The sequence below is a fragment of the Poecilia formosa genome, unplaced genomic scaffold, assembly GCF_000485575.1.
Source record: "Poecilia formosa unplaced genomic scaffold, Poecilia_formosa-5.1.2 Scaffold63, whole genome shotgun sequence".
Classification (NCBI taxonomy): Eukaryota; Metazoa; Chordata; class Actinopteri; order Cyprinodontiformes; family Poeciliidae; genus Poecilia; species Poecilia formosa.
This window is the reverse complement of record NW_006800002.1, coordinates 77,564-95,587: the sequence shown is the minus strand read 5'-3', so window position 1 is coordinate 95,587 and position 18,024 is coordinate 77,564. Positions and strand designations below refer to the sequence as shown.

General features: G+C 39.1%; 2 protein-coding genes across 2 annotated transcripts; both read right to left on the bottom strand.

Moving 5' to 3' along the window:
* Positions 1-63: 63 nt before the first annotated feature.
* LOC103139614 (multidrug and toxin extrusion protein 1-like) lies at positions 64-7,077 on the bottom strand. The gene is made up of 18 exons (XM_007554338.2): positions 6,869-7,077; positions 6,134-6,375; positions 5,741-5,842; positions 5,150-5,218; positions 4,918-5,066; positions 4,046-4,088; positions 3,887-3,931; positions 3,675-3,772; positions 3,491-3,588; positions 3,284-3,397; positions 3,130-3,197; positions 2,933-3,041; positions 2,776-2,851; positions 1,996-2,065; positions 1,734-1,866; positions 1,540-1,634; positions 558-656; positions 64-430 (listed from the first exon to the last, which is right to left on the bottom strand). Exons 2-18 carry the CDS (start codon positions 6,239-6,241, stop codon positions 125-127), a joined length of 1,782 nt encoding a protein of 593 aa, XP_007554400.1. The 5' UTR covers positions 6,242-6,375; positions 6,869-7,077; the 3' UTR covers positions 64-124.
* Positions 7,078-7,369: 292 nt separating this feature from the next.
* Positions 7,370-17,152, bottom strand: LOC103139613 (multidrug and toxin extrusion protein 1-like). The gene is made up of 17 exons (XM_016672641.1): positions 16,116-17,152; positions 15,488-15,589; positions 15,212-15,280; positions 14,950-15,098; positions 14,762-14,804; positions 13,583-13,627; positions 13,395-13,492; positions 13,220-13,317; positions 13,008-13,121; positions 12,343-12,410; positions 11,413-11,521; positions 11,245-11,320; positions 10,689-10,758; positions 10,478-10,610; positions 10,248-10,342; positions 8,684-8,785; positions 7,370-8,065 (listed from the first exon to the last, which is right to left on the bottom strand). The coding sequence occupies exons 1-17, from the start codon at positions 16,221-16,223 to the stop codon at positions 7,790-7,792; spliced, it is 1,755 nt and encodes a 584-aa protein (XP_016528127.1). The 5' UTR covers positions 16,224-17,152; the 3' UTR covers positions 7,370-7,789.
* Positions 17,153-18,024: the final 872 nt, after the last annotated feature.

Below are 18,024 nucleotides of genomic sequence, written 5' to 3'. Positions count from 1 at the left end.
TTTAAAGCGAGATTGTTCTCTAGAATGACAAGAGTTATCTCTAATTAGTATATGGATCGTTACAGTCACATATTGTCAGAGAGAGCTGAGTCAAACTGAAGACTGTTCAAACATCAGCTCCGACTCACTTTGACTGTCCATTAGGGACCAGCACAGTGGAGAAAATTGGATCAGGCGGATGCGTTGCATTGATCCGACCTGCTGCGGTGCGGTTGCCCTCTGCAGACCGGAACTCTGGCAAAGGAACAAGGAAGTGCACGACTGCTCCGACAGCTAGCAGAGCCACCGCGGCTAACACGGCGAGGCCTCTGCGGACGATCAGCTGGGTGGTGGAGAGGTGGCCGTCTGTCCGGCTGACCTCACGGCCACCTGGCCTTTCAGCATGTCCGTCCTGATCCTCTGTACCAACACATATGTATCCATCTGCTGACTGTGGAAAAGAATACCATCACGCTTCTATTAATTTTCTTCTGCTAAAGACCAAAATATGGGTGTTAATTTATACAAAGAAATTAAACTGATAAATAAAAATGTTTTAAATTTCAGAGTGTGCTTACTTTTCCATTCCAGGCCATCTGACCTGTTCCCTCAGCGTCTGCGAGGCCAGAGGTGCTTAGTAATGTCATGTTGGTGGTTTTCTGAGCTCGTTTCAAAGCCTTTAACAGAAGAACAGAACGTCAGAAAGTTTCTACGCTCAAGCATAAAGGATCACATTCACTCTGAGGTTTTACGTGATCCTTGAAAGATTATTTTCACCCTGTGAACTTTGTTTTGCGATTTGTCACACCGCAACCACAAACATCCACGTCCTTTATTGGCAAGTAGCAACAGAAAAGTGCTACACTGAGAAGTGATCATGGTTTTCCTGTTTTGGAGGGATTTTTTTGTACAAATATAAAAACTTGAAAAGTGTAGAAGGTATTTCTAGCTAGCACACCTGAATAAATACATTGTACACGACCCCATTACTTTAATTACATGTGCTTTGTTTGTCTTTTCAAGTGAGGCTCTACTTGGAGATTGATAGATCATTTCTGCAAAGAGTTCAGTTCTAGTGGATAGAAAGCCTTTGTGAACAAATATTTTCAAAACTTTGTCACCGTTTCCAAATTTGATTTAGGTTTGGACTCTAACAGAAGCATTTATAGCTAAAAGTAAGAACTATTTTCTGCTGTGACTGCAGTTTATTTCATGTAAAAAAAATAAAAAAAAAAATCTTGGATTTTGCAGACACTCTGTGGCAGTAGAGATGATCATACTTCCGTCTTTTTATTTATTTTCTGTAGCCCATAGCTTTAAGTACTAAAAATCTATCCATGTTGTCTCTGGTGTAGGCTTGGTGAGGTTGGTTAAATGTTTGCTGTTCTTGTTTGATTATGTTCCTAATGTTCTCAGCAAATTTTTTCAATCTATCTTCCCATACGCTCTTCCCAGCTGTTGATTTTGCCACTAATAACATATAACCCTCCTTGTTTAAGTTGAACTTCAATAACCTACTTTAAAATTTGTGGGTGCAATGTGATGTGATGTTTACCATACCTCCTCTGTCACTTTCTCCCAGTTCAGTCTGAAGATAACGATAATGTAGAAAGTTGATTGCAAAATGACACAAACCAGCAGTCCCAGCCAAAAACCTGTGCAGAAAACAACTTGGGTAAGTTCAAAATGGCTTCGTTCTCATAAAAAAGAAATCATAATAAGAAATCTACAAACAAGTACCAGAGTTTAAATACCTAGAACTCTCAGTTTAGCAACAAACATGAAAGTGACGCTCAGTGTAAGGCCTATGCAGTAGTATCCCACGAAGTTAGCCACAGCAGGTATCTTCTGCTTGCCTGTGCCCAAGAAGATGCCAGTGCAAACCCCCTGCAGGTATGAAACGCATGTCAGTCTGCATGCAGCTTTACTTCCTGACAGTTTCAGGCTGGACATTCCTGAAGTTATGCGCAAATGTTTAAGAGTAAAAAAAAAAAGAAAAACAGCATTAGAACTCACCACAAGTCCATCAAAGAACTGAAGGAAACAGTAGGCATTCATCAAATGAGAGACCAAACCTATGATCTTCCTGAAAGTAAGATTTAGTCATTTGAGTATGTGACAGTGTTTTAAACAGAGTGTTACCGTTATTGAAAAGTAAGTAGAGCTGAGTGAAGGTGTGAAGTTTGACACAAAATTGGTCTCAAATTTTTGTTCAGCAAATTTGGCATCAAATTCACAAAATTTGACACCAACATTCATGCTGCAAAAATGTTTTATGCTGCTGTCATTTTAAAGATATTCATAAATGTTTCTAGAGGTCATCAAAGAGGTCACCAAAGGTCATCAAAGCAGTCCCACCGCATTTACAAAATCAAGCAAATTTGGTTTATTTTGCCACTAATATATTTATTAGTGGTGCTACAAAGGTTTTAGCACAATTTATATCACTTTTGTTAGAATTTTTTTAAATCTTAAAAATCATAACGCCACAAATGATTTTTGCTGCGCAAATGTAGCACAGTTGCTTGACCCTGTATTTCATTTGATTTTGTAAATGTGCGAGGGAGGCAGGTTGACCTTTGATGACCTCTGGAAACATTTATCACCATCTTTAAATTGACAGCGTCACAAACAAAACATTTTACAGCACAAACATTCCAATTAAAATGAAATTTGGTGTCGTTAAATGGAACTAATTTTAACGAATCGTCCAGCTTCACTTAACGACGCCAAATTTCATTTGGTGTCAACATTTGGAGGGCTGGGGGAGTTACTAGCAGAGCTGTCCAGACTCACTCGTCAGACGTGAAGATGAAGCCGATCACCGTTTTGGAGCACCAAAGCACAACTCCTTCCACAACCGCAAAGGTAGCTGCACGACAAGAGTTGAGGAATCTAAGAAGCAACACCCGTGAGAAATGGAAAAAGCTGTAATAGAAACGTTTTCACTCACCTGCGAGACAGAGGGACACCTTGCTGGTCAGAAGGGCCCTGGCGTGGTCTCCTGCGCCGAGAGCATTCCCCACTCTAGCGCATGTCGCTGCTTGAAGGCCGAGTGGAAACTGTGTGTTCAGGAATTACAACAAAGTGTTTGAGTCGATAACTGTTGAAAAACGAGTCGGCACTGCTCTGAGGTCCAGTCGGTCCTACCATGTAGGTGATGAACGCGATCATTATCACAGCATGCTGGGCTGCCAGCTCGTCCTCACTCAACATTCCTGATTGTTACAAACAAACAGGAATGTCTTATGTTTTTTGTCGTTATCATTGTATACGATGTGAGTTTATGCGGTATCTATATTACCTGCAAAGAAGCCACCAAGTTCATAAACCCACCACTCAAAACACTTCATTAAGGTACTGGGGAGGGCCAGTTTCATGTAGGAGCCCCACTCCTGTAGTGATTCCACAGACCAGCCTGCAGGGGGCGACACAAACCCATTTATGTCTTTGAAAAATTTGTTTAAAATCTCAAAACATTTCGAACGCTGAGGGTGATACTGTCCCTCACCTTCCCATGTTTTTACATGCAGCCTCTTCCACCGGATATAAGCGAACAGGAAAGAACAGATGTATATCTGAGACAGAGTGTTTGCCGCAGCAGAGCCACTGCAACACACACGCAGCAGCGAGATAATGAGAGTGAGCGTTATCGTCCTGTTCACATTTGTCTGGAAATGAGTGTGCATGCTGACCTCACTCCCAGGTTCAGGCAGTAAAGCAAGAGGTAGTTTGTGGCGACATTCGCTACGTTTGCCACGGCGGCTGTGTAGAGCTGTGGCAGGATTATACCCTAAGTACGCAAACAGAAAAATAAAAAATAAAAAAAAAATAAAAAATCAGCATGAATTCAACAAGATTTGCGACATTTCAATAAGCAGTGTTTGTGTCAAACCTCTGGACACACCTGGTTCTGCAGGTAAGACACTTGAAGGTTGTGTAGAAACATTGCCTAAAAAGAAAGATGCTTTATTTGTCCTATTAATATTTTATGACACAGACGCTGGTAAAAAAAATTAAATCATTAATGAAAGCTTGTGTTTGTTAGAATAAATGTGTGACTCACTGGCACAGCGGGGAGGAAGGCTGTTATATACAGCTGAGCAATTCTGTCAACAGACACAACAGGGTTTGCTTAGGAAACAGCTGGTTTTTATTCAGCTGAAAAGTCTTTTTAAAAAATCTCCACTGTATTGTTTAAAAATGCTCTCAAATCTAAAGAAAATATCATTTGATAAACAGGGTAGAATTTTACACAGAAATACATTAAAAATAACTTGATAGAGAAATTGAGCAAATTCCATGTGAATGTGTTGAAACTCTTGGTCATAATTCCAGTTTTAAAATTCTTGGTAAATTCTGTCCATATGCAAGATTGAAAAGCTCTGGTGTTCACGTTTTAAAGAGAATAATATGTATATTTTTTCATTATAATAGATAGAGAAAAAAACAGACTTGTGCCTTCGAAGTAATTAAAAGTTACTTTCTGTAATTTATGAAAAACGTTTCTGTAACTTGGAGATAATTTATTTATACCAACAGTTTACGTTTTGGGAACAAAATGAGTTCTTTATCTCAAGTAACATATGATACAAAATTAATTCCCAGAGAGTACCCAGTAATTACTGTAATTAGTAATTAGTGAGCTGTAAGCTCCAGAAAACTATATGAACTAAGGTACCAGGACATTAACATGTTAATTTCAATAAATTCGTTACATCGATTTTGACCAATTAAATGCATTCTTTTATTCTGGGCGGAACCTTTGTGTTTGTGTGTTTCAGGTACACCTGTAAATCTGATGCACGAGTGACATCCTTTATCAACAGCATTGGATGACACAGGCGCTTCTCTTCTCTTGGCCCACAGAGGGTTAATTTTTGCTTCATAAAACAGTCTGATGGGACGCAGTGCAACATGTTTATGTCAGTGAGGTACCTGGCCACCTCAGGGTCCTGCCCCACACACAGCAGGACGGGCTGTGCGTTGATGAGCAGCCCCCAGCAGGGCAGGCAGAACAGCAGCAGGATGATGACGCTCCTCTGAAGGATCACGCCCACCTGCAGCAGGTTCCTGCCCCCAAACGTCTGTCAAACATCACACACATTTTAAACTCCAGACCTGAAAGAAGCTCTGATGAAACTGACATATGACAAAATGGCTTCCAGACCTGAGATATGAGAGTATCACACGCCAGGCTCAGACCATACCCTGTGGCTGCAGTGGTAACGTTGATGGTCTGAAAGGAATCCGCAGTGTTTTACGTGACATTCCTTTCACTTTAAAGCAAAAGGTATGATGCAATACATTTAGAAACAACCGTCATTTCTGTCCACTTGTTGTTAGGATATTATATGACGAAATCTTACAAAGTATTTTTGGTTTAGCGTCTACTGTAAATATTTTAGTACAACTGAAATAAAACAAAACAAGTAAGTTTTTAGTAAAAGATAGAAGCTTGTTTTAAGTAAATAACTCCTCAACATTGATGAAACAGTGCCAGGTCCACTAGCAGATTATTTCACTTATAATAAACAATTTTCCCCAAGTTATAAATGTAAATAATCTGCCAGTGGAATTAGCACTTTTACATCAAGAGAAAGGAATATTTGACTCTCAACATGCTCCTATATCTTGCTGAGAAGTTACTGAAAAGTTAGTAAGTGTACTAAGACATTTGCACTAGAAAATGTAGACCAAAAAATACCTTTTTTGTGTTTTGGCAGCGTATAATCATTGTTTCATTTTTCTGATCACTTACAGCAGAAGCCAACCCGTAGCCGGCCATCACGTTGTTCCCTAGACGCCCACAGAACATTGTGACCACAAAAGGCAGGAGGTAATTGAGGATTCGAGACAGCAGCTGGAAAGAAAAATGCTAACATCAAAGGTGAAGCAGCCACCAGTGACAGATGATATTACAGTAAGCACAAGTTGCAATTAATTATTGTTGTCAACAGCTTTGGATTTGATAAATGAGCTTTGACAATGGCATTTTCTTTCCGCTCCTTCATCAGTCAGCGACTAAATTCTGCCAGATACTGTCCTGGCTGTAAGGCTTACACCTCTTCTGTCTTTCTTTGGCCGAGAACATCGATCGTCTGGTGTTACCTACGCGGTCAGAACGGGGCATGCAGGCAGTGCAGGTCCTTACCAGAGGCCCCGTCATCCTCAGGATGTGGTACAGTTCCTCCCTGTGGAGCGAGGGAACCCTGCGGCGCAGCCAGCTACAGCAGAAAAGCCTGTCGCTGGACGCTTCCATGTCTCAAGTGTGCATCCCTCCAGCGCAGCCCCTTGTTTTTCCTCCAACATGCGTGTCTTTGTTGTGTTCTGGATGCTGCCAAGGATGGAAATCTTGCTGTGATCACAGCTTCCCTGGAGGTAGGCCAGAGCCGGCTGAAACAACAGAGATTGAACAACAAAGACGAGAAAACTCTGTAATCACAACAGAGAGCGAAATGGGGGGGAAGAGACTTGAAAGTGGGGAATGTTCAGACCTAGGCAATGAAATATGTAAGGGACAATGAACTTGTTCTGGTGAGGGGAGGGGGATTTCTGGCAAGAATCTGATTTTTATCACTTCATTCGAAGGTTGGCTCCTTATCTAATCAGTACAGCGGCGACAGAATTAATGTGACCTGATGCCACATGCAGGAATGAGATGAAATGCCCCCCTCAAAACATTCTTTCAATCATAAAGGAAGATGGGAAAGACAAAAAAAACACACTTTTAAAGTAAGGCAGATGAGTGTTGATCTTTATGTGTAAGGATTTTGCTGCAGTAATACAGGTACATAAACTTGCCCACATCTGCAGTCAGAACTATCACCACAAAGTTCAGAATAATTTTAACTGTGACACACGAGGTTAAATGAAGACATTTACTCACCAAATGCCATCAGCTAACTGTTGGGGAATTGGAGCAAAGAGTAATATGTTACCATCTTAAAGTGTGTGATTTTTAAAAACAGGAGGCCCCACCATCCTCAGGATGCGCTGTCATTTGATTGACATCGCTAAGACCCGCCTCCTGTCTCTAATTGGCTGTTCCTGACCGAGCTGCAGAAGGCGGCAGAGGAGATCCATGCTTTCACAGATTATCTGTCTCATACTTTATTGTCATGTCATGGTGACAGTTTTAATAAATAAGTGCATTAAAACCAAACATGTTTTCTAAAAGTTACATACTGCAGCTTTACTGTCTGTAGCAACTATAAAATGCTGCTTACCAAGTTTCCCTTCCTCTGTTTGCTCCAACTGTAGGAGAATGTAGTTAGTGGTGTCCTACAGGCAAAAGACGGTAGTACAACTTAGGCAACGGTCTCAAAAAGTTTTATAATTCTCCACGAAACAAATACACTCAAATTGAACACTGAAAGGACAGACAATGTCAACTTAAAACAACTAGTTTTTATTGGCTCAAATAAAACAAGTGTTTAGATATTTTTTTTTTTTACAAATTACAGGCTAAATAGAGATGCATTTTCTTGTGGTCAGGTTTTGGTATTTTTATAGTTGCTTTGAGGAGTCCCATAATCACAAGCATGACACAATCTCTGCATAATGGATCATCAAGGTTAAGTTCGTCTTTTGTTAGGTGACAAATGTGATCATCCATTTAACCTCTTAAAGTCCTAAGCAGGATAAAGTGTCTATGGAAATATCTTGGAGAAAAACATTCTATTTTATTTCTAACAATATTAATTCTCCTCATTTTGAAAAAAAAAAATCTGAAAGCACTTTTTACCCTTTGGCTCACAGTCCATAAACATTCAAATCTGACTGAGAATTAAGATACCATATTTCATTTTTAGAGGACAGGTGAAGAAGTTGTATGAGGAGTAAATGTTGTGTTGATCCCGTCAAGAGTAGAGTTGGTTCCCATCTCTGGCAAGGGGACCAGGAAGTGGACGGCTGTTCCCACCGCCAGAAAGGCCAGCGCCGTAACCATGGTGAGGCCTCGCCTGATGATCAGCTGGGTGGTGGAGAGGTGGCCGCTCTTCTGCTGTCTCACCTCTTGCTCGACCCATGTCTCACTGTTCCCGTCATGTTGCTGGATTTTCACAGGTGTGTACCCATCGGTGGACTTTAAAAAAAAATATATAGGGAACTGATAGCAAATCAGCTTAGACTGTTAAAGAAGCAGTATTGTGTTTTCCAGACAGATAGTGTTATTTTATAGTAAATAAAGTAACTGTTACCTTCAGTAGCTATAAAAATGTTGTATATGTCTGTAAAGAAATTTTACTTTGATATTTAACACCTTGAAATTGGGTCTCTATCTCTTTAAGAACTCTTGCTCTTTCTGAAACTCCACTTTCAGGAAGTGATCACAATATGGCTCCTCTATTAACCCTTTAACAACATTTTTACCAGCGTTGCACTGAGAAGTAGCTTGTATGATGAGCTCAGCAGATGTACAGTTCAGCAGGTATTTGCTAATTGCTGCTGGCTAGTTCGGTAGCTCCAAGGAGGACCTAGCTCTTGAAGGCGGAGCTCTTGAAGGCGGAGCTAGGTCCACCCAAGCGTTTTGCAGAGCTAAATGGTTGCTATAGGAGAATAAGCGATTTCTTAAACATGCATGAGAGTCAAAGCAACACTCCAGGTGCGTTTTTGATGAGGGATTAACATTATAACGTGATGTAAAGCTCAAAAGAGTCGGTTTTACATGATACTGCCCCTTTAAAAATAGCAGTTGACTTACATTTCCATTGTTTGATGCTTGACCGTTAGCTGTGCTGTTGTCTGACGGGTCATCTGCTCCTAACAGAGTCAGGTGAGTCTTTTTCCTGGCCCGTTTTACAGCCTGGAAACAAAAGCAAAAAAGCACAAAATTTAGCAATTAGCCTTTTACTGTATGCTTTATAATTGCATAATGAAGGAAGAAGGATACATGGTTTTCTTCTTTTTTTTTTTTACAATAAAAGAAACAAGTGTGGCATTTATTTGTATTCAACCTCTTTTATTCAGATACTCCTAAATAAAATCTAGTGCTACCAGAAGTCTTGAACAGCCACTTAATTGGTAAATAAGGTGACCCTGTGAGTAATTTCATGAGAGCAGGGAACCCGTTCATAACTGCTTGCAGTTCTAGTTTAATCTTAGTATTAATCCAGATATACTGTGAAAGCTTCTAACATTAGAAAACAAATAGAATTAAGAAGACCAGTGAACACAACATAAAAGTTAAGGGTCAGGTTATAAAACATCCCCACATTGAGACATCTGACAGAGAAATGTTCAAACCATCATCTGAAAACAGAAGCAGAATGCCAAAATCGCACACCTATCAGAACATGGCTGTCCACTTGAACTGACAGGCTGAGAAAGAAGAGCACCGTCAGAAAAGCCACTCTAACTCTTGAGAAACTGCAGAGATTCACAACCTGGGTGGGAGAATCTGTTCATATAACCAGTCCTGCAGTCCACAGGTCTGGCTTTTATGGAAGAATAGAATTGTCAAAAGAACTGGAACTGAATACAAAGCTCTCATGTGACATCACATTTCTGGGAACTTTGTAACTGACAGCCATCTTGGTAGGTATCTGTAACTTAACTGTCATGACGGTTGCTATGGAGTTGCTCGCCTCGTTCCGATTACAACCTGCATTACAACTATTACTCTATTGCAGAGGAATTAATGCTTTTGCAGGCCACTGTATGTTAGCAATACACTCTAAATTTGTGTCCTGCTGTATATTTTGGTATCGATCCAACAACAAGTAAATACGTAACCAATATGACCGATACCAATACAGATACCAACACTTGTTATTGAAGTATATCATCAAAATTAGACTTTCACACTTTTTTTTTCTTTGAATTGTTTTGCTAAAATTGGGTGTCTTTATAGTAGACATCCAACAAACAAAGTAATTAGCCTTTTACTGTATGCTTTATAATTGTGTAATGAAGGAAGAAGGATACATTTGTAGACACCCAAAAAACAAAGTATTTTTGGGTGTCCACAAAATTCTTTAATATCATATTTCCATGACAAACTGAAACGTTTTCTAAATAAAGTGTTAAAATTTTTTTGTTTTAGAGCAAATCAAAGCAAAATCTGTTTTACAGAAGAGATTAGAGACTACAACGCAACAATAAAATAACATTTCAAGAGGGAATTTAAAACTAAAGAATTGATTTTATCTCAGTAGTGTCAATCCGATACTGATACCGACTTGATATTGATATCATCCACATTTTTGATAAATCCACCCACCTTCAATATGCCTAATAACTGTCAAACTGCTAGAAAGATGGAATACCTCCTCTGTCATTTTCTTCCAGTTTAGCCTGAAGATCACAATAATGTAGAAAGTGGAATGCAGGACAACACAAATGAGCAGCCCGAGCCAAAAGCCTGCAGAGAAAAGACAAATGGTTCTGTCAGAAGCACAGCAGGCCTCACTTGTTACGACCTTCGTTTCCTGTGCAAACACTAATTTGCCCCGAACGCTGACGAAAACAGCAAGCCGGTTTCACTTCACAGACTTACCTAAAACTCTCAACTTTGCAACAAACATCAGAACCACGCTCATCGTCAGCCCCACACAGTAATATGCAATGAAGTTTGCCACAGCTGGTATCCTCTGTTTGCCTGTGCCCAAGAAGATGCCGGTGCACACACACTGAGAGGACAGGAGACGCTCATGTGAGACTTTTGGCTCGGTACGGCAAACAGATTTGCTCTGCATGCAGTGACTCACCACAAGGCCGTCAAAGAGCTGGAGGAAGCAGTATGCAGTCATCAGGTTCGACACGATTCTTGCAATATTCCTGAAAAAAAAAAAAAAGGATTACATTGAAATATTCACTTTCCATTACAGAAAGATTTTTTTTTTTTTACAAATGAGAACAGTTAAAGTTGCAGTATGTAACTTTTATCTTTTAATGTAACCCCACGCTCTCTGCTAGTTTCAGCTAGCATAGCCTGTTCTGAATGTTCAGGCTAGTTAGCATGACCACTGATGAAGGTGGAAAAATGCTTTTCTTGTGACAGTAAGTTGCCTCTCCTCTAGTGGCACATTTAGCAGCGCATTCATGAGGATGATTGACAGCGCTAAGACCCTCTTCCTGTCTCTGATTGGTTGTTTTTGGTAAGGGGCGGTGCATTTCTTCAGCACAGGGAGAAGGAGAGGGAGATCGAACTTTTCACAGATTGTATGTCTCATGACATTCTGTCACAACATACAAATATGTAAAAAAAATAATAAAATAAAAAATTAAATTAAAGTCACATACTGCAGCTTTAACTATACTCACTCATCAGAGGTGAAGATGTAGCCGATGACTGTTTTAGTGCAGCCAAGCACAACGCCTTCAACCAGAGCAAAGGAAACTGAAAAATAACAGAAGAAATGACAAATTTATCAAAAAGTATAAAGAAGATCAAGAAAACAATATGATTCATTTTCCAATGTTTGACCTCACCTGCCAGACTGAGCGACAGCTTGCTAGCGAGGAGAGCTCTGGCGGTGTCTCCTGCACCCAGAGCGTTACCCACACGCGCACAGGCCGCAGCTTGAATTCCAAGAGGGAACTACAGATCCCAAATTATGGAAAAATAAAACACATAACTGATATCAGTCATTAACAATTGGCTAAAGATGACCCAGAACTGCACTGGTTATTTAATATTAAATATTAATATTAAAAGTAATTGTTTTGATTCAGTATTTTTTAGTACATTTTTGATCATTTTATTGTATTTGCTGTTTACTGTTAAAAGTCCTTCAAGCAATGAGTGTTGCGAACTAGCCAACTTTGTCAACATTACGCTAATGTGGAAAAAAAATATTCACAATTGCAGTGTTTCCATTAAATAAGAAATGCAACTAAAATCACACATGAATAAGTTTGTTAACGTGATAAGTCATTATGTCATCCTCCATCTACTTCCTGTTGTCATCTTCTTCGTGGTTTGTGCTGGTGAAATGTCCGGCTGTTGATCACGGGACTCGTGTGAAGCAAAAAAAAAAAAGTGTTTCCATGTTTTGTGAAATAAACAAATTTCAATACGGACAACAAACAAAAAAAACAAAACAACAACAACAAAAAACACCATCCTAGTGCCAAAAAGTTTTAATCAAAGAAAAAAAATGTTATGAATTTATCTTTGAAATGTCAAATTGTGCAATTATATAGTCAATGAAAATTCAAATAAAGATGAAGGCAACATGTTCTCTTGATTTATGTTACTTTATGTATCGTACCTATTAAATAAACAATAACATAAAAATAATTAAAATAAACACATAAAAGGTTTGTCTGCAAATGCTGAAATCAATCTCCAATTAATGTTCGAGAAATCTACGATTCAACTCCCTAAAATGTGAGATTTTAGAATGCCATAAACCTTACCATGTAAGTGATGAAAGCGATCATTATCACAGCATGTTGGGCTGCCAGCTCATCCTCACTCAGCATTCCTGATTATTACAAAAAGTAATAAATATGAGAGATAAAGGAGAGACTGAGGTAAGTTGAGCCACTCCTTGTTGCTAGACAACATTGATCATGTGACCAAATAGTTAATTGCGATTGTGAAGGTAAAATTGTTAGACTTTTATTCCTTAAAAAAAGAAAAAAAAACAAAAAACATTTCCACTCTTAAAAGTGAATTTTGTCAATCATAATTTTCATAAGAATCATGTTCAGATATTTTCAAAATTTGTTTGATATGTCAATTGTGCTATATGTGAGCTACAACATATAAAAATATAACATTTTAGCTCTGGACACAAAGTTGAAATTGTAGTTTTGGGGGTAAGTTGAGTCATTTGACAACTTGTTTGGACATGCTTTATTACCAAAACAGTTAAGTTTCCACTTGTTCTGATTATCTGAAGGGATGAACAACATCCTCAAATAAATTCAGATATATAAGCTAATGACCAAACTAATGTCGCCTTCATGAAGTGTTCCTAAATATGAAAAATGACTCCTCATACCCTCAGTCTCTGCTACTGGTTTTCAGAAGTGACAGAAGTGAACTGGTTGATACTGGCTGTCCGCTGCAAAATTACCTGCAAAGAATCCCCCAAACTCATACACCCACCACTCAAAGCAAACCATCAACATGCTGGGGATGGCCAGCTTCATGTAGGATCCCCACTCCTGCAGCGATTCCACAGACCAACCTGCAGGGGGAGAAAGACTCCTATTTATCCTTCGATGAGTTATGTGAAGCCAAAAACAAACAACAAAAAGACAGTAGGTCAAAGCACCTACTGCTCACCTCCCCATGTGTTCACATGTAGCTTCTTCCACCAAATGTAGGCAAACAGAAAAACACAGATATAAATCTGTGAGAGAGTGTTGGCCGCTGCAGAACCACTGCAAAGAGAGTCAGGTCACACTCAGAACCTTATGTGATTGTGAGTAAATGTTTTGGGACGGTAAGCAACACCTACGCTACGCCCAGACTCATCCAGTGAAGGAAGGCGTAGTTTGTCACCAGGTTGGCAATGTTCGCCAACAAAGCAGTGTACATTTGGGGCATGATTATTCCCTAAAAACGCAAGCATGCAGGTGTTAGTAGCACCACAAGTTAAGACGACATTTTTCTTATAGAAATAATAAATACAACGTCATAGCTTGCCTGGTTCTGCAGGTAGGATACCTGAAGGTTATACAGAAACATGGCCTAAGAGAAAAGGAAAGAATAAAATTGGTGTTGTAGGCAGGATAGGGTCTGCATGTAGAGCCTAACTAAATTATTCATAACCCCTTTGTCAGTTCTTTGTACCTCTCGCTACAATTGGTTTTTCTGAGGTATGCATGTGTCTATGAGCTTTAGCCATCCAGGAACTTATTTATTTATTTTCAAAGAAGAGCATCTATGAACTTCCTTTAGATGAATCTCAATAAAATTTAGCTCTGGATGTTAATTTGGACCTAAAGATTCCTGGATTGAAGCCATTCTTTTTGTAGCTTTGGCTGTATGTTTAGGGATGTTAAGGTAAAACATTTGCCTAGTATGAAATTCCTTGCAGTTTCTCCCTGGCTTTGTGGCAGGACTGCCATGTTTTTAGCTCCATATATCTACATTTCAACTCTGATCAGCTTCCCTGTCCCTTCTTAAGGAAAACATCCAGATGGGACTGACGAGGTTCATTTTGGTATTTTGTTTTTGACAAGATCATATTCTTCCACCTGTTTGCTCTTCCAAAAATTCAAATTGAAAAAAGGATCCAAGTGAGTATGGATCTCTCAAGTTTCTCTAGAGGTACCAGTGGATTAACACGTGGTGGTCATTTTGCAGTTGTTCCATTTTCTAATAAACTCTTTGCTGCTATATGTTTAGGCTGTTGGATGACAAACTGACCACTCACTTTTCCTCACTCTGCTTCCTTCTTCTACAACTCTGCAATTTGCATTATTTTCTGTTATTTAAACTTTTTAAAATAACAATTCAGTTGAATTTAATTGAATAGGCTGCACAGTGTGAGATATTTCATTTCCTACTGACTCCTGTTGTCAACTGATAGTTGTTTCCTTGGTATAGCTGAGAAAAAGATAATGGATAGGAATGCACACAACAATTTGAATTTTCAATTTGTATTTGAGAAAAGTTTTAAAAACCAAGCTATTGGTTTCTATCCACTTCACAATTATGTACTTCTTTTGTATGCATGATTGAACTGAATTTTTTATTTATATATTTTTTTTGGTTAAGTGACAGCATTTGTTGTGATTTGGCACCATGCAAATAAAGAAATTAATTTTGTGTTGGTCTGTAAGTCAAGGCTCAACGTGTTAAAGAAAGGCAAAAACTTACTGGTACTGCAGGAATAAAGGCTGTCATATACAGCTGGGCTACTCTGGAAATAAGAAACAGTGCTTAAAACTAATTACCAGATTTTTTACAGCAATATTTCAGCACACAGAGCTAATCTTAAAGTTCACATTTTGCTACAAATAAAGAATGACTTGGTGTTTTGAGCAGCCTCAGCTGCATGTAGTTACCTTGCCACCTCGGGTTCCTGCCCCATGCACAGCAGGATGGCCTCGGCGTTAATGAGCAGCCCCCAGCAGGGCAGACAGAACAGCATCAGGATGATGATCCCCCGCTGCAGGATCACTCCCACCCGCAGCAGGTTCTTACCCCCGAACGTCTGGCAGCACCGCAGAGGCAGCAGTAATCATTCAGCGAAGCACAGTAATGAATAGTTAGGATGTGAAGTCAGTTAAAAGCGAGTCAAGAAATATTAACACCAAGTTTTCAAACCTGGGACACCAGCGTGTCGCATGCCAGTCCCAGACCGCATCCCGTGGCTGCCGTGGTAACGTTAATGGCCTGGAATCAATTCAAAGCATACTTTTGTACACTTTACTTAGGCGGTCCTTGTTTGTTTGCTAATATTTTTGCTACTTATGACAGTTTATATTGATTTAAACATTAGTTTTAAGCAGTGTCAGTAAAACGTGAGTCACATTTTGGTCTTTTTTTGTGTTTATGCTTCCAAACCTTATTTAAAAAATATGATAGAATACGAGCACTTACTGCGGAGGCTAATCCATAACCAGCCATCACATCATTTCCCAGGCGCCCGCAGAACATTGTGACAACAAATGGAAGCAGGTAATGGAGAATTCTGGAGAGTAGCTACAAATACAAACATGATTCATGGAGCAGGCGGCACCAACACACGTATAAGGTAGAAGGTTTCATATTCTATCTATTATAACTCCAATTACTCTGCACAGCTGTCTTTACACACACATGCACATTTGTGTTTTCATGTCTTGTGGGGACTTTACATTGACTTCCAATCATTTTCTACAACCTGACCATTACCCAATTTCTAACCCTAACACCTAGCCATCACATACCCAACCTCTAGCCCAAAATCAGCATTTTCCCTCATGTGGACCAAGAAAGGTCCCCATAAAAAGCAGTGGTCCCCACAACCTCACATTGGAGAAAGAGATAGGTCCCCACAAGGATATAAAAACCTGTTTCACACACAGACACACACACACACATGCACACGCACACATACACACAGTCAGGAAAACCCCACTAAGCATGAATCTAGCCGTGACTAAAAACACATCATTACAACTCAATCTCCTCCTAGAAAAATCTTGATCCACTCAAAAATGAATATATGAGTTGAAGCGTTTCTTACCAGAGGCCCCGTCATCCTCAGGATGTGGTAGAGCTCGTCTCTGCAGGCCGTGGGAACCTTGTTGCGGACCCATCTACAGCAGAAAAGCCTGTCACTGGAGGCATCCATGTTTGCAGCAGCAGATGTTAAAGCAGGTTTTATTTGATTTTTTTTTTTTTTTNTTCAGACAGATGTATCTGTCCGATCTGTCATCTGCTTAGGTTTTGATGCTGTCCAGTGACAGTTCCTGCTGCTGCTCTGGAAAGGCATTTCAACGTGGGGGAAAAAAAGTTACTAATTGATCAACTCAAGGTCGGCTTAACACTTTGTCAGGTTGAACTTTCTGGGAGAAATAACCTGACTGACAAAAAATTATTAGCAATTGCATACAGTTGGTGATTTTAATTCTTTACGGTAGATCTTCATTTGTGTAATAAAATTGCTTGCAAAAGAGTTCAGGCACTTTAAATTTTATACATTGCGGACATTTTATGGGATAGGCTAAGGGTATTCAACTTGTGGCGCTGGAGCCATAAGTGGTTCTTTGGTCCTTCCACATTAGCTGCGTTTCCATTACAACTGTGTGAAATCTGAAGACAGTTTGCTGCACTGCATTTCATTTAGGAGTTTTAAAGTAACTAAAACCATGTATTGTAAAAAGCTCTATCACACTTTCCTTTCACTTTAGAGTTTTTCCACTACTTTGTGTTGGCCTCTCTCATGAAATCTTAATTGGATACAACATGTGACAACATGTAAAAAGCAGACAAGGAGAATGCTCATGTAAGCTAACACAAGAAATGTGGTGTAGAATTTAACTTCTAATTACACACAGCTTTGATTTAATTTAGCATTTTTCTGCTATCACGTTGAAGGTAATTTGAAGGCAATTAGCTGCTACTGTGGTTAGCATACTAAACAAGCATAACTTGCCCTGTCTTCACCCCTGTTGTTGTGGATAATGTGCGAACAGCCGCTAGAAGTGAGAGTCATGACTATTCATGAAAACCCTGTGCATTTTAATGGTTATTCCAGCTTCCTTTGAAGGAAGCGGATAATCCTAATAAATCTTCATCACCGTCGGCTAACATGTTCATTAAAGTGTTTGGGAGTATAAAACATTAACATGTCAGATGGCTCGGAGTCCCTCTGAAGAATACTGGAGTAAACCAGTGAGTTCTTTGGCAACATGGACAATGAGATGCAACCCTACACTAGTATCAAAATAAAAAAAAAAGAAAAATCAGCCATCTGAGGCCGAGTCATAACATGTAGAACAGCTGCACTGCCTCGACTAACGGGATCAAATTCTGGAAAACACTTTGAAGGATATGAAGATTTTTTGCTGGATTTTTAAAGTGCAGTTAATTCATATACTAATTATGTAAAAAGTTGCAACAACTTTTTATAGGCATACATGATATACATCGGAATCAGAAAATGTTGGTCTTATTTTTCAACATATCGGTATCGGTTCTATAAATAAAACTGGTACTTATAAGTAAAACTGGTACTTATTTCCATCTTATTGCCGTTTGTTTCTGGAGGGGAAGGGAAGGAGGACGGTCATGTGGTCATGTGATAGCAGTAGTGATGCAGCAAAGGACTGTGGGAGGACTAACTTAAGGTGTATATCTTTATATACAATATATTTGTGTTCAAGCACTTTGTGTTCTTGCCACTGATAAGAATTTAAATTTATTTCTGTAATATATTTTTTTCTTTTTTTACAGTCATTTTTAAAGGTAAAAAATTATTGAAAATAAATAAAAATGTCAAATTTCAAATGTCGGGTTATCGGTCATTACAGCAATATTAATGTTGGATATCGACATCAGCCCAATTTTTCATATTGGTGCATTTCTAATTTTTTATGCTGTTAATATGAATGTTCTTAACAAGAACAAGTCGAGAAATATAAAAACTATTG

What these genes read in the sequence shown, in the direction of transcription:
- LOC103139613 (XM_016672641.1), bottom strand. Translation starts at nt 16,223, where the DNA reads ATGGATGCCTCCAGTGACAGGCTTTTCTGCTGTAGATGGGTCCGCAAC. An exon ending in GTTATGGATTAGCCTCCGCA is followed by an intron (nt 15,281 to 15,487) that starts GTAAGTGCTCGT and finishes AATTGATTCCAG; the next exon opens with GCCATTAACGTTACCACGGC. An exon ending in ACATGTGAACACATGGGGAG is followed by an intron (nt 13,122 to 13,219) that starts GTGAGCAGTAGG and finishes CTCCCCCTGCAG; the next exon opens with GTTGGTCTGTGGAATCGCTG.
- LOC103139614 (XM_007554338.2), bottom strand. Translation starts at nt 6,241, where the DNA reads ATGGAAGCGTCCAGCGACAGGCTTTTCTGCTGTAGCTGGCTGCGCCGC. An exon ending in TGCCTGAACCTGGGAGTGAG is followed by an intron (nt 3,589 to 3,674) that starts GTCAGCATGCAC and finishes TGTGTGTTGCAG; the next exon opens with TGGCTCTGCTGCGGCAAACA. An exon ending in GGGAGAAAGTGACAGAGGAG is followed by an intron (nt 657 to 1,539) that starts GTATGGTAAACA and finishes CTTCTGTTAAAG; the next exon opens with GCTTTGAAACGAGCTCAGAA.